A 24,005-nucleotide genomic window follows, 5' to 3' on the forward strand; every position below is an offset into this window, starting at 1 on the left:
CCTGCGGGTCCGTGCTGAGAGGGTCCCGGCGGCCCTGGGCTGTTCCCGGGGCGGGGTGGCCGGGCTGAGCGGCCTGATCCCGCCCGTACTGCTCCGCCTGCGGTCGGTGCACACGGAACAGCCGCAGAACAAGGCCCGGGCAGGGGAGTTGAAGATTTAACTCTTCAGAATAGCAGCTGTATATTTGCTTTTTTGACAACAGGCATCCTTTCTGCCTTGCTTAGCAGGTGGTGAAATGAAGGGTTTCAATTAAAACGCGAAAGAGATCGGTGAATAACTGAATGTGTAGTGACATTAAAATTCAGATTGATTTTAATGTGTATATTTACAATGTGTTTTATAGGTCAATTTCCTTCAATAGTGCCAAAGGAAAGAGGATGGAACCAGAAAACACTGCCAAGGAGACAGTCCTCGTTACTGGGGGAGGTGGTTATTTTGGCTTCCGGTTAGTGCATTAAATAGTTAATACTTAGAAGAATAAATGTAAGAGATTGCTGCTGGTGAGGCAACAAAATCCATCTGTCAAAGAGAAAACTCAGAGCCTGATATGCTTATCTTCTGGTTAATCTTGGGACTCAGTTTTAAACAAACATGTTATTCTGTTTCTAAATGTTTTAAGCACGTATCTTGCTGTGTTTCCAAATGTCAAGTATCAACTGGTTTGCAGACATTTACCTGTCTGGTCACCTTAGTACTAGGGATTTAGATCATCATCTTCCAGCCTCTCAAAAGCAAGCCTACACTTGTAGGCAGATCATTCTTTTGACAGCAGGCCATAGCCTGCCAAATAGTTACACACGTGCTTAGCCTCATAGATTAAATCCTCCAGCTGCTCTCTACTCTCAATAATATATTTATTTTTATGGGCATTGATGCTGTAGGATTAGAGTTGTTAGTAAGGTACCTATTTCAGTGAAATCCAATTCCCCTTACTGTAGATAGACATATAGGCTAAATCATGTAAAGAAAAAAATCCTATTTTGAGCCCTAGACTATCTTCTAGAGTACCTTCAGAGTTTGCTTTCATAGGTGAGTGAGATTACAGTCATGACCAGAAAGTAAATTTCAACCAGGGGGGAAAAAAAAATAAATCTCAGACTATACCTGTATGACTTCTGCTTGTTTTTTTAATTCCACTGTCTCATCTTTTAAACACTATAGAAACACAACAGTTGTAGGAAAGGGAGAGAGAAATGCCAGATTTTTACTTTGTGTCAATACCTGTGTTTATACCCATAACTTGAAGTAATACGTAGGCATGTGGCAAAGTATTCACAGCAGCTTAGAGGCATCGCACTCATTCCTCTTCTATATAAATTTCAAACAGCAAAGACGAACCTGTTGTCCTGACAAAACTGGGATAGCACAAAAGCAGTAAGATAAAACCAGTAAGATTTAAAGTGTATGTGTATACATACATATATATATATATTTGGCTACAGTTTTCCATCTGAAAGGTTTGCTATTGCTGATCTGTAGGGGACAGAAGCAGAGAAATAGCTGGATTCTTCCAAAAGGCTGCTGAAAACACTTCAGTTATTTCTGTTCTGAATTTTCCTTTACAGCAGTTTCACCTCTTTTTTTTCCCTTTTTTCTTTTCTCCCTCATAGAAAGTATTGATGGAGCATAAGAAATTAGTTCAGTACTTATATCACAGTTGAATCTTCTCCATAATAGATGACTGAATATTTAAAGGACTCCCATTGGGGGAAAAAAAAACCAACCAAACAAACAAAACTATTAACATAGTTAATGGCTTTAAACTGAAAGAGGGTAGGTTTAAAGACAAACAAACAAAACTATTAACATAGTTAATAGGCTTTTCTTAACTCCAGGTGCTGAATATGCTCTGTACACTAACATATGGTTTCTATCATGTTTTAGTTTAGGTTGTGCCATATACCAAAAGGGAGTTGATGTGATTCTCTTTGATGTCATGAACCCACTTCAAACTGTGCCAGAGGGAATAAAGTTCATGCAAGGGGATGTCTGTTGCCTCTCTGAAGTGGAAGAGGCTCTTAGAGATGTAATCTGCGTATTCCATATTGCTTCCTATGGAATGTCTGGCAGGGAGCAGCTGAACCGAAAACTTATAGAAGATGTTAATGTGAAAGGAACAGAAAATGTCATCCAAGCCTGCAAGAGCTCAGGAGTGTCGAGTCTGGTTTATACAAGTACATATAACGTGGTATTTGGAGGGCAGATTATAGAAAATGGGGATGAATCTCTGCCTTACCTACCTCTTCACCTTCACCCAGATCACTACTCCCGGACCAAATCTTTAGCTGAAATGAAGGTGCTGGCAGCAAACGGTGCTGAGCTTGGAAATGGGAAAGGTGTATTGAGGACTTGTGCTCTCCGACCAGCAGGCATCTATGGGCCTGGAGAACAAAGACATCTTCCAAGAATAGTTAGTTACATTGAAAGGGGACTGTTTAAATTTGTATATGGAGATCCTCTTAGTTTAGTAGAATTTGTACACGTTGACAATCTAGTCCAGGCTCATATCCTTGCTTCTGAGGCCCTCAAAGCCAGCAAAAAGCACATAGCTGCAGGCCAAGCCTATTTTATTTCAGATGGCAGGCCTGTAAATAACTTTGAATTTTTCCGACCGTTAGTGGAAGGTTTGGGTTACAAGTTCCCAACCTGTCGTCTTCCTCTCTCCCTTGTCTATTTTTTTGCATTCCTTACTGAAGTGGTTCATTTTCTTGTAGGCCATGTTTATAATTTTCAGCCTCTCCTCACTCGCACAGAGGTTTACAAAACTGGTGTCACGCATTATTTTAGCATGGAGAAAGCCAGAAAGGAGCTGGGATATGAGCCTCAGCAATACAGCCTGAATGAAGTGGTTGAGTGGTTCAGATCTCAGGGATGTGGACCAAAGCCAAGAAAATATACTATTATGCATCTTGTGAGGGCTGGAGGATTGCTCTTGCTGCTGATTGCTGTGATGGTCTCATGGTTTCCATCTGTAGTTACATTTTCACTCTGAAAGATGAAACACTGAGTATGGAGGACAGAATGCAGTTGTGTTCTCTGAATACTCTTGGTTATGACAGACAGGTAACAAAAAAAACCAACCAAACAAAAAACAACCCAGCACCAAAGAAAATACACATTTGTGTCCTTCAACAGTTTTATCCCTGAGGAATGGAAATGCTGAGTAAAAAGATGTAATTTTTATACATATTTCCTCTTCAGAGTAAAATTTATCAGATCACTAACCAGATGAAGTTTAGTATAACTGCAGAGAGCAGGAACACCAGCACACTGCAGTGACTGGAACAAATGTCCTTAGACTGACCGTTCCTCCCTGATGGGGTTATACTAGTGATCCCTGCCCTTTATTCCTAAAAAGCTTGTACTACATGATCCAGAGGAGAATAAGCTTATTCTTTGATCACATTCCAAACCCAAATTCAGCTTTCCAGCTTGGATGTATATGTGCCTAACCAAGATTAACTGATAAACTGCTTGACAATAAAGAAATGCTTTTTTTTTTTTAACGAGTACATTCTCGTACATTTTTTCTGAGTTAACTCTGTGATATCTAATGACATTTCTGGAAAATGCACAATGTTTAATCAAAGTTATAGCAAAGTGCTTGAAGCAACATGGATTTGTAGATTCTCCTAACAGTAAAATATGCCTGTTTAAAATGAATGAGCTAGCTAAAGTGCATTCATAAATAAGACCTATGATTTTTCCCAGCCTTATTGAATGGTTAAACAAAAAGTCCATCAAAGACATTTGGTAAGTGATTACACTCATGTTCCACTGTTTATAAAACATTTTTAGCCTTTAATAATATTTCTTTAACACCCGACCTATTTGAATAGAACTTCACCTTTGCTACAATAACACTTGATACAATGAAACTGAATTTTGTGGAGTTTTAAAAACAAAATAAGACCTTGTTAAGTACAGGTCACTACTGGCTCTAGCAGCTCCCTCATCTCTGTCAGTTTAAAATGGGAAGATACTGAGCTGAGAAACTTCACATCAAAATGTTAAAGCACAAAGTTGTTTTCCCTTAACCCATCAGCATTACAGTTTCAGTACATCTTGATAAAAGGACAGTCCTTCAAGAAGTTCACGCTTCTCTCTAAACTTTAGCCTTTCCATTTTAAGAGCTGAAACTGCACTGATCTTAAAATTAATTTTGTATAAATTCCAGTTACCTGAGTTCTGTGAAACACTACTGCGATTTAAATGGGGAAGTGAAGAGAGACAGCAGTCCTACTGCATTGTTAAAGGATTCTCAGAAAATACCTAAATAGAGAAACTAAACTAAAAGTCCCCTGCCACCCACGTTCAGAAGATTGAGATTTTTTAATGCTGACTAAAACCAGCACGATTTCTGAACATTGAGTTCTTTTCCTGAGAAGTTTACCTTTAAAAAAAATAAATGACTATTGATAACTAGATGTTTTGTTTTGCTTGAAATCTGATTTTTATCCTCCTTCATTCCTCTACCAGTATGTACACCATGAAATAAACTAAATTTAAGACTTAGCTTGAGGGATAGCTCAAAAGATAATTAAACTTTTTCTTTTTCTATAGTAGCAAATAAACTGAGGGGGCCTGGGGCAGCGGTGTTTGTGTAGCAGAAGTGTTGCACTCCTTTATAAAGAGCTTATGTGTCTCCAACAGAGTGCTGATGGCAGAAGGGCCGCTTTCCAGAAGTCATTAATATACATCATCATAGTTTGCAGAAAGAAGAAACTTTCTTTTTAATAAAAACATAAAAAAACAGGAAAAATAAAGACATGTCACGACCTCATGAAAGCATCGGACCGCTCTGTTCTTTACAACTGACCCTGTGTTTTAAGTGAAAACCACTCGGTTATTTTCCCCTTTAAGTTCTCTGGTTTTGACACAATCTTATCAGAAATAGATTAAGAAATTTTAATGCCAGCACAAGCAATAAACAAAAGCAAAATGTACAAGAAATTGCACAAACCTGTTGCACAGAACCATAGCACCAGTATTTCATTCTGAGTCTTGTAAAAAGATATTTTTAAGATATGGAACATAACTCCTGTGCCCCAGAGGAATTTCTTCTGCTATTTGTGATCTCTTTATTACCAAAACTCAGCTACTGCCATTCATAATTATCTCAATGGTGGGGTTGGTGGAAAAAAACAAAATCTATGCAAGGGTCCTAAACTCATGAAGTCAAACCCACATATTAATGCTGGCTGAGGTTAAAGCCCTGGATAAATTTTTAGGTACAACAGAAAAGGAAGCTCCTGAGAAGACAAAAAAAAAAACCCAAAATAACCCATAAATACCAAAACTCCTGCAGAAACTGAGCTCAACACATGAACCTTTTCATTTGTCTGGAGTCAAGGACAGAACATTTCACTGATAAGAGAACAGGAGACATTATTTTGTCCTACCAGCCCATGACTTCTGCTTGAGCACAGGGTACTAAATCAGGGACTTGGTGGGAGAAAGAGGCAGCGGCTTGGCAACAGCTACCCCAAACCCCATCAACAGTGTGTCAGTACATTCATTAATTCCCTGCCATTCGGCTCCATCTTGTAAAAAAAGCAAAGTGCTGGCTACAGAAGAGGCAAAAGATACTCTTCCTCTTTCCAAAATGAAAACAGGAAATCTGTGGCTTAAGGACATACTTTTAAATTGCTTAAAAATTACCTTATTTTCCAGATTTTAATCTATTACCTGTTTTCCTGAAAGTGAATTACCAGAAATGCATCTAAAAACTGAAAAAGCAGAACTGAAAATATAGCACGGCTTCAATTTTTCCTCATTCTCAAAATTATTTAACAAAAGAGTGATGCCGATGTTTTAAGTGGATATCTTAAGAATCTTTGGTCAGCTACTTAACCTCACATTCACAGCATATGAAGGTAAAACTCTGACAGATATACTTGAACAACTTACACTTCTAATTTATTTTAGAAATTTAAATGTCAATCATCTTTAAAGTAGACCAGATTTCTATAGTACCTTCTCCTAAGAGATCCAACCAAAATTTTTCTTAATTTCTATTTATTACTAATTTCCACATACTTCCAACAATATAGTAGCATATTTAATAATTTATGATGTGATCTTCAGAGAAAAGTGTCCTGAACACTGATAATTTACACATATTGTCAAAGATCTGGGGATCAAATTGCAATTCAGGAGTACACAAGTATTAAGGGAACTATTTCTGCTTTACTTTTGTCAACCTCATGGCTCCCCATTTTGCTGGAGTAGCACCTCAGAATGTAGACCAGCAGTAATGAAATTGCACTTGAAATTCTTTTAAAACTAATAGCCGTGCATGTTTATAAATACTGTCAGGGATCAGAAGACAAATTGGGCTCCAAACTGATTCTGAAGGTTTATTTTCATTATATTTAACTTCTGTTTCTAATGCTATAAATTGAATTTGCCTGGAACAAAGTCAACTTGCTGGACTGTACTTGGAAATGCTGACACACAACTATAGCAGAATTCAACAACTGCACTTCAGCTGCCACGCTGCATTCAGGTTTCTTTACAACTACTTTGAAGAATTAAAATATAATCACTGGTATATAGCTAGTTATGTACTACATGTACTAGTTATGTACAGGTTAGTTTGAGAACTGCAAAACTAAAACCAAAATGTTTGCAACAGAGAAACTTATAGATGCACTGGGGTGGAAAAAAGTGAGAACACAGGCAACAGAACACTTTAATGAAGGAATTTTTTGGACTTCAGAACTCGTGCATACCAATATTCACAAATTAAAAGGTGATAAAGACCATTTTGGCTCAGCTAATGACGTCCTAGAAGACCGAGGCTGCAGATAACTCATAGCTCAACATACATATAATTTTTATCAAAAGACTAAGAAAAATTTTGATCCCAAGACTCCCAACAATGAAAAAAAAAAATCACCCAGCAGGACTTTTGCCCATGCAATGTATGCTGATAAAATTTTACAGTGAACGTCAATAATACTTTTCTTCCAAATTGCTAAAAACTGAATCTTTCCCCTTGTTCAGACTTTATTGTTTGAGTAGATACAAATCTGATGCTCACTAGGGCTGAAGTTTATATCTACCTATCACTGAAAAAGGTCGGTTAGGAGCTGCAAGTTAAACACAATCTTTGACCTTTTCTTTTTGCCCTGCTTGTTTGCAGTCAGATGAAGTGCAACAATAACCACGTCTATGGAAACAATCAATAAGTCAGTTCATCTTAAAAAAACACAGAAATGCCCTTCCTCCAACCTCCAGCAGAACACACCATAACACACCAGCAGACCACTTTTCAATAAGAACTCACTCATACTGCCTCAACTGACCGACAGAATTCATGAAATTCACTGAGCAATGCTTAAACAAAGAAGCATCTGGCATTATTCACATCACTGATGAGATATCAAAAATTATTTATTAAAAATAAGTTATTTTAAAGATTTTAAACAGTTTCTACAAGAATATAACAATTTAACAGTTATTGTTAACTTCAAACAATTTATAAATGTTTTTCCTCTTAGATTATAAAAATCAGCACACACATTCAAACCTACTTTCATATTAAAACAGTTGCAACTGTGAATAAGTTGCTACAGAGTCTGCCCTGACAAAGAATTGAGAGGTGAGGTTTTGGAGTTACAACACAATGCAAGAAACAAGAGTTAGTTCATAGCCTTGCCCATCACTTGCAAGTCAACAAAGCAGCCAATGCAGTATTTTCCTTCTGAATAGAGTGTAACATCATACTCTGGGGAAAAGTCTCACTGTAAAACGAAACACATTTTCATAAATACTGAGGGAGTGCCTCTTACAACTTTTGACATCACGTATGTGTGGAGAATGTGCACAGGACTTTTCAAAGGATTATAAAATGTGCTAATTCTTAAATATTTGCACAGCAGCAGCACAAGGAACTCCTGTGTTCATCACACAATGGCTGTCCTGTGTCAGGAATATACATACAAATGAAAGAAGCCAGGACAAATGGACAATTTGGTTATGCCTGCTCTGGAACTGAGCTTTAAAAACAACAACAAAAAAAAATTCCTACAAAACAAAACAAAAAACCCATCACAGCAACAGCCTCAGTCTCTAGGGTTTGATCTCCCCAAGCCCTAGCATCTTGTAGTCTCCTACTTTTTGTGATCAGTCCAAACCTAGCTGGCACTCAGCTGCCTGTAAATCCTGTCCCCTTCTAGCAACAACCTCAGGACCTTCCAGACAAGGCTGTGGGCCACCTTGTCTAATCAACACTGACAACAGTGTTCTCACAACATTAAATGGGAATCATGGAGGCTGTTCAATGAAATATAAAGCACAGGGACTGATCATACGACAAACTAACCACATCCTGGAACGTGTTACAAATTGCATGCACACCAAAGGTCCCTCGCCTCGAGGAACAGCAACTGGATCATCCCATTACACCTGGATACTGCAGATAAGCCCAGCTCTATACAGCAGTCTACGTTATAACTCCACCTCCCAAATCCACAGTTGATAATGAGTTTTTCTTTCTTTGCACCCAACTAATCATTGGACAGGTCAATCACAAGTGGATACTGAAGAGATTTCAGGCAGGAGGAAGAAAAGCAGAGAACTGCCTTTAACTTTGCCCTCTTTTTCAGCTGACTGATCAGTAATTAATTTCTTTATAATAAAAAATTTACAGAAGCCACCCCATTATGGGACACATTATTACAGCACTTTCATCTTTGAGACAAGACTGTCTTTACAGAATAACTAAAATCTCAAGAGGGTTCCTCAAACCATCATCTGTGAATGCACAGTAGCATCAATTAAGTGGCTCTTGAAACAACAGAAGTCATAGCATGGGGAGCAAGAGAAACTGGAAATTGCTGAGGCAGCTTCATCAGGCCTTGAATCTCAAATCCATGCAAGTTTTCTGCAATCAGAAATACAGCACTATGTATGCAGTATTTTATGCCCCAGGCAGTCACTCGGACAGAAAAACTTAACTCCTCTGCACACATTTGAAAGTTAAAGTCAAGCATACAGATAACAAAACTACACCCATGTAGAGATGAAGCAACTAGGAATTTGATAGTAATAACACAGTGCTAGCACAAAGAACCAACACACACACGAATTATGACAAGTGGTGTTAAATATCCCATCAAAGGACTTTGGTTCTCCTCTGGCAGGAAAACACACTTGCTAATCTAACAAGTTTTCTCATCTGTAGCTCCATGTTCTTCATCTGATTACAGCCATAAGAACAGTGTACCTCTATATTTGTGCATGCCATCACTCTTTGATTAGATACATTTTGGGAAAATGGCCTACATTTACAGAACACTATAATTTGACACTATTGTCTAAGTAGGATTGCAAGATTAAAAATGGACAGTTCATTAAAAAATTCATTTCTAAGCCCATCAGCAGCTGAAAGAATTTGCCAAATGATACTATACTTAAGTAAATGCTTTTCAGAATTTGAAATACCCTTCCTTTCCCTAAACAAACAGATATTTCCTACTGCCTATCTTAAAACTTTTCCTTCCAGTGCCTTGAGGTTGTGAATATAGGTTCAAAAGGGCTATGAATACAGGTTCACACATGGTTCCTTTCTTAAACCTTTACAGAGAGTTCAACAGAAAAAACACACAACTACAGTCACAGAGGATATTTGATTTCAACATAATTAACATAATATCTAGCTCTCAAAAACATAACAGAAAACTTTTAACAAGAGGCAATACAGCCTGAGCTATCAGCTGCCCAAAATATTTTACACAGTATCGGAACTTCAATCTGCTACCTTGGGCACTGTAACATGCATGATGTGACAATGCTGGTGTAGAAGTGCTTTTATAGCATTTAATAAATTAAAAACTCACTAACAGTTAATCTTAAGGAACCAGGTTGTTAAAGTGGTTTGATTCCATGCATGCAAATTGTTGTGAATGTCTTATCTATAGCCTGCATACACAAATACAGTAGGTTATTTATATTTGTACTTCAGGTATTGATAATGAGAAGTGAGGTCTATCCAACTACATGCCCTCAAATTTAAAAAAATCTTCAATATACAGAAGGCCTGGCCTGCACAGAGGGTATGCTTTGTACAGAATATAAATTATTAGGAATTAAACCAGTTTTTCTTATAACAAGAAATTATTAAGGAAACGCATCTTTCCTCCTCCTCCTCTTCTTCCAGTCATTCAGTCTGATGAGACGGTCACTGAGTAGGATGACCAGGATAAATTAATATCTCTTCCTGAACTGCACCATAAGTATGCATCAAAGAACAACTGCTTTAAGAGTAGAATTTGCTGTTACTGACTTTCTTCTCCTTTAATCTTAAGGGAAAAGAAAAGAAAAAAGTCAAGACTAATAGGAAATTCTCAGAGGAAACAGTCCACCAAGTTCAATTTACTTAGATATAAACGGCAATTAATGTACCAGCAACAAGCATTGCATTTTTCGTTCCTCAATAAATGGGAGTAAGCCAATGATTCATAAAAAAGGGTAAAAATATTTAAAGAAAAGTCTTCCTCCCATCCCATCTAGAGATCTACTCAAGACTTCCTCTTGGTACATGAAGTCTCTGTCTGTCTCCTGCATACCCAGCCCAAAGACGGTGGCAAAGGAGAAAGATCCTTTGTCCTTGGATCATGTTCTGACACTTAACTGACAATTCTATGTTGTTACAACTCAATACTGTTTTTATCTTTCGTGGTGCGTGTATCTGCAAGCATGTTCTCTTCCCACATACCTAATATGCTAATGACATTTCCAGGGACATAACTTTGATAGTGTAGAAGGAGTGAAGCAGTTTATTTATTTGTCTGTATATACTTGAGGCTCTCCTTCTGGAAAGCAGGAGGAGAGAGGAATATAAACTCACAGGATTACATGTTTCACTGTTATCAATGAAACGGAGATTTCACTGAGCAGACATTTCACAGCATCTGCTGGCCTCTAGCGGCGTGCAGCCCAGCCTGGCTTCACCAAAGCCCTTCCTTGCTTCAGATTCACTCTCTTTAGATGCTCGTTTTGATAAATCTGTGATTTCCTTATCATAAATCATTTCTAGATAGAGCTGCCTTGGAAAGGAGAATGATTATCCACCCACCTGCGGTTGCATGTCTCTTGATATATCTGTAGTTTGTGCTCATTTACATTGAATTCTTTTAATATAGCATCTCTGTTAGGATTCCTTAAATTCGTATGGGTGTCATAAAGGAACAGCTGGTTATTAAGCTCCTCCTGGCGCTTCCGAAGTTGCCGACATGAGGAATAAAGCTCTTCTTCACTTTCCTTCAAAAGAATATTGGAAATCAATGTAACTTGTAAGACACATACCCAAAATGACGTAGAATCAACATAGTTTAGGAGATTATTTTGTTTTCCTAAACACATTCCACTAGTTTTTATAAAGTGTTTTACAAAATTAATTTTATAAGATGTTTCTGAAATGTTTATGGAAACAAACCTACTAAGAAAGCACCAAAAAAACCCCTCAGCCCCACAGTATCAACAGCAATACCCTCGAACATCAGGGACATTCCAACACAAGACATGAAACGTGTATTGGAGACGACTATTGGAATATTTTTCCCTAATAAAGTATGTCAGTCTGTTGGGGAAAGGACAGCAAATAGTGTATCATAGTGGGATATCAGATTTAAGTTTTAAAAATACTTTAAAAAAAAAAGTTTAATTTTTAACTGTTCCATCATATTTGTGTATTATGCTACATACTACCAGTCCTGGTGCTTCCTATTGAAATCTAGACTAAAGGTGGAAATACCGACTAGTAAATATGACCCCTAATAGCAGCAAGTACTCAGATGATCAAGAAAGGACAGACCCTGTGTTTCTGTGGAGCTATGGCAATTCAATACTTGCAGAGAAACGAAGTACTTGAAGAACAATTTGCAGCAGTCTGATTTTCTGTTGTTGTATGCATCCCACAGTAGAAATCCTCAAAATACTCCACAAGCATAAAATAATAATCCCGATTCCCTTTATGACTTCAAATTATTTTAATACTTCAAAACCCTGGATGCAAAAGCTTTCTCTTTTATAGAGTTACTAGTGGGGAACTGTACAGCCAGTACTGAAGTCTTAATTTTCACATCAGCAGGAAAACAAGATACTCATCCTACAAGAAATGACATTCAATCAATAAATGTAATAAATCTTAACATTTTCAGAGGCAGCCTACTAATAAGAATGCCTCTTTCTGCACTCAGTTCAGATCGAGGAAAATTGACAGGTTAGCAACATACCCAAGGGGTTTCAGTTAGAGCAACAAGATTCTTGCCTAAACCCTCTTTTTCCTCCTGAAACTCATTCCTACAGCTCCCAGATATGGGTTGAAGCAACTGAAACAGCCTCAGTGCTGTGCTACTGATTAAGATTTTTAAAGTAATTTTTCTCTTTTGTTTTCTTTTTAAAAGGAGAAGGAAATTTTGCATTCCCAAATCACAAAGGGAAAAGCAGATTGCCAATTACTGATTTGCAGGTGTAATCATCAAGATGCACTTTACTACTATTCTTTCTTGTAAATAAATGTATCCACAAAGCTAGACTTTAAAACCCCATTTTAAAATGTCCACTTCAATCTTTATGTTAAAAACATATGCACCATCGAGGCTGATGACTGTCATCAGAAAACACTGAAGAGATACAGGCACTTTCTGAAGCAAGTAAATCAATTTTCAAGCAAATAAGACATGCTCCTAAATGTAACAACATCCTCAGTACAGTAAAATTTCTACAGTATCAAGAAAACCAGTTAACTTCAACAGAAACTGCATAAGGTCCCACATAATAATTCACAAATGTGCATGCTGACATCTACAATATTCTTGCTTCTCTATTCCTGAGAAATTCCACAGCCATCTGTAATTCCCCTTTAGAATTTTGTATTTCATCTCCAAGAGTATGCAGATGGGCTCTGTATACAAACAGGCCTGTTATTAAATTATATCATTTTATGGAGGGTCATCATTTAAAAAGAAGGGGCAGAAGAACAGATGGAGGCAGCCTTGATCTTTTCTGACGCTTTCTTGGATAATCTGGTAAAAGTTCTAGGAGCTGATTAACTATGGCAGGTCTTGGATTGTTGCAGACTGCCAAACAAAAGGGAAAATTTTTGAAAGTTCTCCTGCCACTGCATTACCACCCAGAGACATCAGACACTGTAAAAACACGGAGCTGTGCTGCATCTTCATTTGGCTTAACAAGCAGAAGGGGCTTCAAAAGTGCGAAATGCGCTACTGTCAAAGGACTCGGTGCTGACAGATTGGGAGACATACTGCTGCTATGAACAACACTTTAAGAGCTACTCCTGCCCCAGGCAAATAATGATCTGAATTTCTGAAGAAAAACCACAGCAGGAGGAATTTGCAACATAGCTACAAGTGACGTCCATACTCAACATTACCACGAAACGGTCAGTTGCTGCCGGTTTTCTGAAAGGCAGCAAGCCAAAAATACCAGTTTATCTGGCCTCCTCTATCAGACTCGTGTCCATGGAACACAAACGTTTTAAATGTTATCTTCAAAGGACACTGGTCTCTCTTGTTTACAAGCACATACACACACACACTCTTGATTTCAGCTTCTAGCCGTCTCCCGCTCTTCACTAGCCAACAGAACCTACCATGGCTGCAAAACACTGTCAGTACACACAGTCATTTTACGTCATGTGTTACAAGGTGACTTTGTAAAAACCTTGACAAAGGATATTTTTAAAAGGCTGCCACTCCTTTGTGAAAAAGAATGTGATGCAGTTCAGGAATTTCCACTTCAGTGTATGCAACTGCGGGCACAAACCCTTCCAGAGAAATAATGATGTATAGTTAGCAGAAGGTGGTGTTTTAATCAGGAAAAATAATGTGCACTGGTGTGAACTGCAGTGTAAGCCTGAATGGTTGTAAAAGACTACAAATAAGAACTTGGACTTTATTTTTTTCCTCTGAATCTGAAGGGTACTGGAAAGCACCCTGAAATACCCACTTCCCAGAAGCATCTTTAAACTTTCAGCACATGGCCTCTACACCAGTGTATTTACATTACATAAAATATTATTTTGATAGAGAGGCTGAGAATAATCCTGCTTCAAATCAATATATACAGCAGCACCTTTGGAACACCAACAAATGTTGTTCTCTGATCAGCCACTTTTTAATGCCTGGCTTCATGAGCAAGGATTCATCATTAAAAAAATGGGGAACCTGCTTTGGCAGGGGGTTGGACTAGATGATCTCCTGAGGTCCCTTCCAACCCCACCATTCTGTGATTCTGTGATTGTTTTTTCCCCTGTATGTTTAAAAATCTTAGTACTTCAATTAGGTGTTTTAGAGAGACTTAAAAGAAGCAGATTAGCACTTCTGTAAGAACCAGAATATGTCTGCCACCTGATGGGTTGTTTATTTTAATGAAATACTGTGAGATATTACTATCTTCTCTTCCTAAAATGATTTATTTTTAGGTAGGACCTTTAAAAAAAAAAAAAAAAAAAAAGATTATTCTCTACAACTATGAAGCCAAAGCTGAATTTAGCTCACTTCACACGGCATCAGTTAACAGAAGAAGACTATGACTATGCTGTTACAGCAAAAACCAGTGAAGGTAATGAGGCTTTGTTAGTGCGTTATTTCTCTTAACAGCTACATAATCTGTCCACCCAGAGGGAGAGTAACTCAATTTGCATTACTGGTCTTCCCTAGAACCAACAGAGGAAATGGCTGACACTAGCACATCAGACACAGAAGAGAAAAATCATAATTTCCTGGTTTCCACAAAGAACTGATAACATACTCTTAAGTGCACAAAAAACCCCCAGTGGTTCTCACCAGAACTTGTTGCATTTCACAGTGCACCAGAAGTGAGGCCAGCTCTATATCTTCACTATAGCCATTCTTGAGAGGAACTGATCTAAAACCTGGGTTGGGAAACACATCCAAAGGACAATTAAGTTAAGGCAAAGGGTTATTTGTGGTCACAAAAGGTGCATACAGTCCTGAGGGTTAAGAGATCCTTCACTGCTCAAATGCTCCAGTGCTGAGAGCAGGCTTTGCTATGGCAATTACAGAGAAGCAAAAGGCAAGAAACATACGATTTCACATGCTCTTGAAAACTAAAGCCAGAAGCAGAGGAAAGCAGAAAACGTACTCTACATACATCCACATCTAAGGTAATTAACAAAATAAATGTTCTGACACCAAAAGAGAAAAAGAATCCTCCCAGATTTCACTCAGAGTACATAACCCTGTTGCTGAAATGGAGTATGTGGTAAAAACAGTGCAAATTATTCTACATAATGCTTTCCTACCTCAAATTTTAAAAAAGGAATTTCAAGAGGGTGAGAAGATTATTTTAAATAGGTATACACTACAACAATGGATTAAAGGAACTCAGATCAAAGGAGCACTTGTCCTTTGGCACGTTGTAGCTGCTACTGAGAGCAAAGTCACAATTCAGCAACGCTGAACAGCATCTTTCTGACTTAGTCCCTTACTATACTCACTGATCTTACCTGATCTGATTCCTTTGATGGGAAAAGTGGCGTGTGCTAAGAAATTGGGATCACTGAACATATCCTCCTCATAAACCACAAAGCGCAGAAATGCTAGATTTGGATCATAAATTTCAAATTTCACTTGCTCTGGACAGGGTGCCCAAACTGGATTAAGGCCATTGTCATCTGTAATGAAAAGGAAACATTGCAGGATGAAGCAATAATTTCACTTCATTCACATATGGGTATGTATCCCAGGACACTTTCTGGAGATACAAAGGCCCAAAAATCCTATTAACCACCTGTCTCCTGTTATAACCTGGCTTCAGGAGGTTTGTGTTTGTTTATTTGTGGGGGAAGATAGGAGGAAACTTGGCAGGGATGGAAATCCATGAAGAAAAGCTATCATTTGTATCTAAACATATAAAACCTCCTTGGACATGTGCTTGTAAAGAAAAAAAAGCTAATTCGTTGCTCATATTCATGAGCCTCATACTCTGTATCAGAGGAAAAGCAGGAAAAGCACTGAGAAGACTAATATACAATGTCCCAATTCTCACAGTCATTTATGGAACACCGAGTAATTTGGTATGTGTGACACAGCCAGGAAGTTTGCTCTCCAAAGTCTTGGTCACTTCCCATAAAAAGTTAAAATCATAATCCTCTTCTCTGAAGTACCAAAGAGCCACAATGCACATTCTGCTTCCGATTCTGTGTTTATCTTCCACTGGTATCAGTGGTTTGGGTAATTAGAATCCAAGCCTCTTGTGTACAAGAGGAACACTGTTACATCCAGAAATATTAAATGGTGAAATATTAAGTGGCTGAGATACCACCCTACTTCAGTGCACTTAAATGAAGCTCATGTACACACAAACATACATCCCTTATCCAGAACTCAGCTGGAGTGAGCTTTGATCAAACCTCTATTGTGTTGTAAGTTATACTACTTTACAGCCATATATACCCAAGCTGTCTCTGAGGGGATGCCAGTCTTAGGACCCAAGTTTAAATAAACACAGTCTGGATCTCACAGTAGTAACTTCCCATTTGGACCAGACTTTTGGGAACTGACTAGCACTGTTGGAGGCACTTTCAAGACAGTAATTTTTTAAAAAATATGCAAATACACAAATCTATGCATAGGCAAAAACATAACAGAATTCTGCTTTTTTTTTTTATTATTCTTACAAACGGCAACAGTACTCTTTTTTTCTAAATTTGATATACATTGAAGTTTCTCAAATTACCTGTCCCTGAGGCAAGCAAGAGAATACTATCGTATAACTCATCAGTCCAGAGCAATAGTTAACCTACTCCTCCCTCTATAGGTTGCTGTCCAGTTACAAACAACATAAATACGTGGTCATCCTCTACTCGTTTTACTTAAGTGCTCTGGAAATATTCCCACAACACAGAAAATCACAGATACTCACTCACAACTGTTGTCTTGAATTTGTTGTTATCATATTCAGTCCCACAAATTTCTACCTCTACAAAGGGACAAGCGATGCTTCTACCAAGTTTAGGGAGATGACGAGCACCTAAAACCTGCAAAAACAACTGTAAATTAAAATCACCTCCAAGGGAAACTTGGCACCATTATTTCTGCACAGAAGATAGACTACAGAACTAGAGAGAGGGGAAAAAAAATCCAGAGAACCTGTAAAAATACACACTCCCTCTCTTGAATAAGTTTACATGTATTACACATAGTATCTATGCCACCAATAATAATATATTTCATTGTCTGGGTAACCCAGAGATTTTTATTTTAAGATACTGTTGCTGACATTCATTACATACAGTAACTTTCCAGTTCCAAACCAGGCCTGTAACCCAAGTTCTGTTATCTTTCCTCAGCCTTTATCACATATTTGTTTAAAGGCATAAAATCACAGCCCCTGTTTACCTCTTCTCTAAACTGTAGTGAAAAGCAGTTAATGTGCTTCTTCCTTCTCAGAAAACATCTTTTTAAAGGACATGTCTTACTGTATTGCAACTGAGAGCAAAACAAGTTCAGTTCCTGTTTGGCACCAGAAGACGACATGGCGTAATTTTCAAATGATAAAACCATCTCTCCATGAAAAATGAGAATGACACACTGATTAAGTCACAGCGTACTAAATATGATGATCTGTTTATTATTATTTCTGCTTAGTTTCTATAACTCATTATAAATATCTTTCTTCCACACTGGAAATCTCTGAACTAGTTAATCTGCTGCTAATCCGTCTCCAATAGGACCCTTCTATTGAGAAGTTATTAGACTGGAAATGCAGGTTAGTTCATTTGGAATTTTTATTAGCATTTATATAAAATTATCCTGAGATTTTGTTTTCAGACCTATAGCATGTGCTTCATTAGCATGATAAAGACATGTATTTCTTTTCAGGAACCAGTGGAATTAGTTTTATTCTCAAACACAGTGACATTTAAAAACAGTATTTTGACAATCTATCAGATCTTGCTCTGAAACCTAATAGCTTTATTTTTAGTTTTATAGATATTTATGACTTGTTAAAAAAAATATAATTTACAAAAAAGATTTACCCTCACTGTCATAATCATCTGCAATTTCCTCTTCGAGTCATTTGGCATTGGGTCATACTCTTCATTTCGCATGCTTTCTGGCTGCAGAACGTAGCCAGTGCGTCCATTAAGTGAAAACAAGGCATGGTTCAATTGCATGTATTTATCTAGGGAGAGAGTTAAAGAGTCAGAAGAGAAGATCTCCATTTGAATAAAGCTAAGGAAGCACCAGACTAATGGCTCCTCTCTGGAATTCTTTCTGGTCACCACTTTATCAGAAAGAGCTGGAAAGGTAAGTTGGAAGACTCTGTTCCCTTCGGTAACTGAACCTGACAGGCCATTTCTCACCAACTTTAATCCCAATAAACCCATCTCCATTCACAATTAGTTTCCTATCAATGTGTCATAAGCTAGCTGTCCCTTACTGGAAAATTGAGTCCAGCCTTCCCTGTGGCTGAACAACTGCTCATCCACCTGCAACTTACTGTAAATATCTCTGCTTGCTTATCACAAAGAAATCAAGGTGAAATAAACCTTCCAGAGTTTGGGGCTTGTTATGCTCAGACAGGGTTTCTGGAGACTGATTTTTGGGGACCAGCTCTATCAGGCAATCCACACACTCAATACCAAACTTGAGTTCTTGCTAAAGTACATCCCTTCTTGCTGGGAAGTACAAAGAAATAGGACAGCAACAGTGACTGGAGTCGCAGAGGGGCCAGAAAGGGGCTCGTTTATGGTGAAATGGAAAGTGGATTAGATCCTTTTTTAAAGAGAATATTACCTGGAGTTTGGAAGTTAAGAGCCACCATCTGGGAGCCACAAAGCCAGAGGCGAAATGGGTCGTAGTTGGATGAGTCGACCCTCTGTCCTTTAGGGTAAACACGTGTCAGTCCCTTCATGTTGTATTTCAACAACTCAAGTGGTTTTTGCTTTACAATGCTCTCTGCCTTGGTTTCCACAAAAGAACGGATTTCTTTGAAATCAGGGTTTTCTACACAGGGTAGGGAGGAAGAAGAGTGGTTACTAAAAGAAGAAAGCATTTAGACTGCATTTCTACTAACACTTTGTTTTACTTTGTTTTGCTTTGTCCTTTAATACAGTAATTGGCACAGTTTTCATGCAGACACGGCAAATTGGTTGAGCATCGAGTCTGAAAGTTAAAATTGCCTGCCTGCCACATGCTTTGCAGGAGGGCAGATAAGAGTCTATAGTCATGTTCTCATCTTATCATTGCTAATAATGCACTTCTGACCACTATAACACATATTTAAATGAGACATCTTTTCCAGGGTTTAAATGCAGAGAAGAAAGGGTGAGCCAGGGTTAGCCCATGCCTCAAACAATGACTATAATTATAATGTCTTAACCACACTGACAGCTTATTAAAAACGTTTGCAAAGAAACTTAAGGAAGAAGGGCACATTTGCTGGCTTCTCCAGCAGCAATGACAAAAAACTGGAATAAGAAGTACAACTTTCAGTGTCAGATTCCACACTCACACTTCCACAGACCCCAGTTTTCATTTATATTATGAAACCATGCACCATCCCAATAGCTTACATAAATGGCAAACAGGTTCTTACAGTAAAAATACAGAACGCACAACAGATCCATTTTGATGGTTTCTATGAACAAATCACAAGCGTTCAGTCAGTTTTTAATCTCAAAAAAGTCAATTGACACATAACTAGTGAGCTTCCCCATTAAAGACACCTATGAGAGGCTGTCTCTAGTTAAATAGTTAAATATTTCTGACAGTTTTTTGTGACAGTTGAATAGCATCAAGGTCCCTACTGTACAACTTCAGAGTGCCACTGAAAACTGCATGGGTGAGGCAGAACTTTGTTTTCCAGCAGAGAAAGGACAGATTTTCTTTTAAGTTCTAAAATTTCAACTAACATATGTAAAGATAGTAGAAAGAGTAAAAACCCAATGTAATGTTAAAGGAAATACCTAAATTGTCCTTGGTTTTGCTTGTTGGCTTGCAGTAAATTACCAGATCAGATAATTCAATGGCAATCAATTGATTCTTTTCCCAGTATTTCCTCCTGTTCTCCTGTAAAATGTAACAAGGTTTTACATTACAAATACACTGAGTATTATGATACAGTAACTCCAGGGTATACTCTAATGAAATGACAAAGTAGACACACTCTTTGTTGCCCAGATTCCTACCTGATGCTTTAGACACTTGCATACATGTAATGTACTTTAAGACCCAATTCAGAGAACAGGCTAAGCCTTGGGTTTTAGTTGGTGGTGGGGCTTTGGGGGGGGTTGTTGTATTGGTTTGGGTTTTTTTTAAGCAAGTGTTTCAGTCCTTCTCTGATCAATTCTAATCAGAATCCTGGCAATATTTTTTTTTTCTTTTAATGTGGTTTTACTGGATTTTAGTTATGTTCTCAACTTTATATCTCGTATAAACATGCAAAAAAAATGCAAAGGGTACTGAAGTGTCTCTCTATTTATTTACAATCCCAAGCAGGACTTAATTCTTGTTAGTAAGTCCCAAACAGCTAATTTCAGACACTACGAGCATCATTCCTGTAGTTCTCTACTTGCACACCAAACCAATAATGTTATGTATGGAAAATCATGTGCAATCCTATTGTCATCACCAGTAATAAACCCACTATCTAATTCCATGTTCTCAAGCACCTGCTCTGTGGAAGCTGAGCAACAGCCCTTGCAACCAGAGATTGGGAACTGCAGACATCAGCAAGACTCATCCTGAGTGGTGACATTTGGGCTGGAGGCTTTTCAGACAGAAGAAGCAATTACAGGACAAAATGTTAGAAGAGTTCCATACTGAACAGTGATTAGCTTTGGTACAAGAGGTTATGAAGCAGCAGTAATTAGGAAGTCTTCCAAAAGAATTCCCTCAACATGACAAACTGAAGAGGAATGAAAATCAGAGCTAAGGAGACCTGGGTTTCCAGAATGTTTCACTGAACCAGAGATTATACACTGAAGTCTGAGAAAAGCAAAGAGGAATATGGCGTTTAGACTTGGAAATGACCTTGGGAAAAAGCTGTACAAACCTCACTGTACTTAGTGATCCACCACAATTTCCCAGACGTTGCTCAACAGGAATCAGAGCTCCAAATAGCAAAAGACCACTTCTAGGTGCCATGAGCTCATCTTTAGATATAACCCTCTAGTGATCACAGAATCATAGAATGGTATAGGTTGGAAGGAACCTTAAAGATCATCTAGTTCCAACCCCCCTGCCATCAGCAGGGACACCTGTCATCAGACCACGTGGCTCAAAGCCTCATCCAACCTGGCCTGATAACCAAGCAGGAGAGCTAGCAATGAACAACCATTCCTAGAAGCATGGCAAGTGTCAGTATTAAAAAGAGGTGATGTGAAGCTTAGTTTTATTTCTTGTGTATAATGGACACAGCCCACAAATAAACTCAAAAAACATCTGTACTGTATTGTAGCATAGCGTTGACTCACTATGCTTTTATCTTCCCCAAAATTCAGGCTGTTAACTGTAATGGCAAAAGGGCCTTTCCTCATTTTTTTTCCCCTTCCCATGCAGCAGTCTATCATGTGAACTTTCTAGAGGCCACACTGTGAGAAAAGCCTCCTGATTGACAGAAATTAGCTTTAAAGCATCTTTGAACACAGACTGTTTAATACTTCTCTAACTGAAGGAGAAAAGCTACAGAGAGAGAAAAAGCTGCCAAGCTCCTGAAGAGCCATTGATGTACCATAAAAAACATTCCATTTAGAGACACTTCTTCTAGGTCATGTTTCTCTTTTTCTCATTTTTATTTCTAAATGAAAGGCTGACATAAGAACCACATCTCTCCTCCCCCAACAATAGGTCAATAGCTCCTGTTGCTTCTTCCCTAGCTGAATTTGCAGTCCTCTGCTTGAGACACCAGCATGCCTGCTATAAATAGGATTATGATGAACCCCCAGAGCATTACCACTCCAGATGACAGAAAAACAGCATGAGCAAACACAATACTGAAACACATTTTCCATCACTCTCATCACCCACTTAACCATAAAAAGTTAATAAAAGCAAAAAAGTGAAGAGTATGTTTAAGCACAGTCATCTGTAAGGGCTGTTTAGTCATGTCAAAGACTTTTTAAATACTAGAAAAGAGGACAGGGAGGTAAATTAATAAATCAGAAAAAGAAAAGCAAGTCCTGAAGAATGTCTAGAATGTGCCTATTAGTTAAAAATAAATAAAGTATTAGTCAAACAATTCCCTATGAGTGCCACTGCATTCACTGGAAAGCAGAGTTAGTAAATGGGATTAAGAAGAGTTTAGGCAAAAGGAGTTCAGATTTCACATATGCTCACTACTGCAGTCACGAGTCTGAACAGAACAGTCTGGTATCTGAATTTCTTCTGCTTAACACTAGGATTGAACCAGCATAAACAGATGTAAAATTGTAATGGTATCTACTTTGTACTATTAAACATACTTCTCCACTGAGATGCAGGGTGCAACACAGACAGTAGTCTGCTGAAAAACTCCTGTTAACATAAATTTACATAAAATGCTAATTTACATAGCATTTGCAAAAGAGTTTAGGGAACAAGATTCACAGCAACAATAAAATGAACAGAAAAACAGTAATATGCAAGAGAGTGAAGGACCAGGTGGTAGCACGGTTTAGCAGTGTATGGCAGTTAAAGACAAATCCTATTGTAAATTTATATCAGTACATTATAAAGAACAACAATGGATATATTTTTTATCAATACCTCTTCTGCAGTTTTCCAAGTGATTTCATGGATACTTTGGTACCATTCAAAAAGTTCTTCTACTTTATCAGTTGCAAACTCAACACATGGGTCTTCTGGATTCTTAGGTTCCAGAATGAAGACAAAAGGCTTTTTGTGTTTCCCTTGTGGCATTTTCACTGTTAGGCAACACAGTAGGAAGAAATTTATACTAAAATCCAACAGTTCTTCTAACCTGTCATTGTTGATTTATTGCAACAGTTAGTATCATAAAGATTCATCATATTGATTGTATTAGCTATATTAATACAAGTAGGTGTTCCGTGTTTTTGAAAAAAACCTTTCTTGCTAAACAGAAAATAATCTACTCAACACAGAAAGTGTAAGCATCAAAAAATACATACCCACGTTGTACGTATTGAGTACCAGTATGCCACGACACAGAGAGCCTAATGGATTGTCCTCGATAATCTGAAAAACATCAGTTAAATCTGGCTCTAAATCTTGAGTGAATATGCACAGAACATTAACAAATAATAAACACGCACTAAGTTTAACCTCAGTTTCACTGAAAGCATGCCCACTATCATGTTTAAAAGCTTGTTTCATATCAAGTATTTCTCATTTGGAGAAACACATAAGAATCTCAATAGTGAGAGTAGCCAAAAAGACGAGGGCAGCTTCTTTCTTGACACAACTGCTCATTTTTCAAGTCTGCTTAAAGTTGCAGTGACTGGGGGAGAAATCTAATACATGTATTTCCCTCCAAAGACTCCTGACAAATCACTGGAAGTGCTTCAGAACAACAAAAGAATTCAACACTTTATTTTTAAAATTCCAAGATGTCAGAACTGCTTACTATTGAGTTTTGGTTTATTTTGTTGAAGAGATCTTTGTCCAAGACTCTAGACTATATTTTTAAACACTTTTGACAAACAGTATAGGGTTAGTTATGCATAAAAAATGAATAATGGAGTGTGAAATGGCTAGTAAGGTGTTTGGCCACATAGTTTTCTTATTTGCAAATATTAAGGCAGTAATTATACAGGCAAACTAGTTAAAAGTTTCAGGCACATTATTGTTTTATGCAGACTATCTGAAAAATCTAAACAGTTATGATTTTCATTAGCAGAAAATCATTATCTCCTAAAACCCCACCAAATCAGCTATCTCCTTAAGTAGTTTTCTATGAGGGATTTCCTGACAAAAACATTCAGCAGCTGGGAACAGTGAAGAATGCATTAATTTCTCTACTCTGTGTTCTCTCAGACACAGCATGCA

The 24,005-nt window shown here is 37.8% G+C and overlaps 2 protein-coding genes across 3 annotated transcripts in view; one reads left to right on the plus strand and one right to left on the minus strand.

The window, feature by feature from the left end:
• The first annotated feature begins 315 nt into the window (after positions 1-315).
• Positions 316-22,222, plus strand: SDR42E1 (short chain dehydrogenase/reductase family 42E, member 1). Of its 2 annotated transcripts, XR_727989.1 has the most exons (3): positions 316-445; positions 1,885-3,063; positions 22,210-22,222. XR_727989.1 is itself a non-coding variant. In XM_010165022.1 (2 exons), exons 1-2 carry the CDS (start codon positions 378-380, stop codon positions 2,990-2,992), a joined length of 1,176 nt encoding a protein of 391 aa, XP_010163324.1. In that variant the 5' UTR covers positions 316-377; the 3' UTR covers positions 2,993-3,066. The 2 variants fall into 2 exon arrangements, 1 of the variants encoding a protein (XP_010163324.1); XM_010165022.1 differs by lacking the exon at positions 22,210-22,222 and having other exon boundaries at positions 1,885-3,066.
• Positions 9,886-24,005, minus strand: part of PLCG2 (phospholipase C gamma 2) — a 56,413-nt gene continuing 42,293 nt past the window's right edge. The window contains exons 23-32 of the mRNA XM_010165021.2: positions 23,129-23,195; positions 22,746-22,903; positions 19,967-20,069; positions 18,795-19,004; positions 18,035-18,180; positions 16,918-17,032; positions 15,500-15,667; positions 14,817-14,905; positions 11,084-11,268; positions 9,886-10,307 (exon numbers count right to left, since the gene is read on the minus strand). Coding sequence (XP_010163323.1) covers positions 10,265-10,307; positions 11,084-11,268; positions 14,817-14,905; positions 15,500-15,667; positions 16,918-17,032; positions 18,035-18,180; positions 18,795-19,004; positions 19,967-20,069; positions 22,746-22,903; positions 23,129-23,195 — 1,284 coding nt within the window. The 3' untranslated portion in view covers positions 9,886-10,264. The remainder of the gene's footprint in view (positions 10,308-11,083; positions 11,269-14,816; positions 14,906-15,499; positions 15,668-16,917; positions 17,033-18,034; positions 18,181-18,794; positions 19,005-19,966; positions 20,070-22,745; positions 22,904-23,128; positions 23,196-24,005) is intronic.

The sequence above is a fragment of the Antrostomus carolinensis genome, unplaced genomic scaffold (assembly GCF_000700745.2).
Source record: "Antrostomus carolinensis isolate BGI_N321 unplaced genomic scaffold, ASM70074v2 scaffold20513, whole genome shotgun sequence".
Taxonomy (NCBI): domain Eukaryota; kingdom Metazoa; phylum Chordata; class Aves; order Caprimulgiformes; family Caprimulgidae; genus Antrostomus; species Antrostomus carolinensis.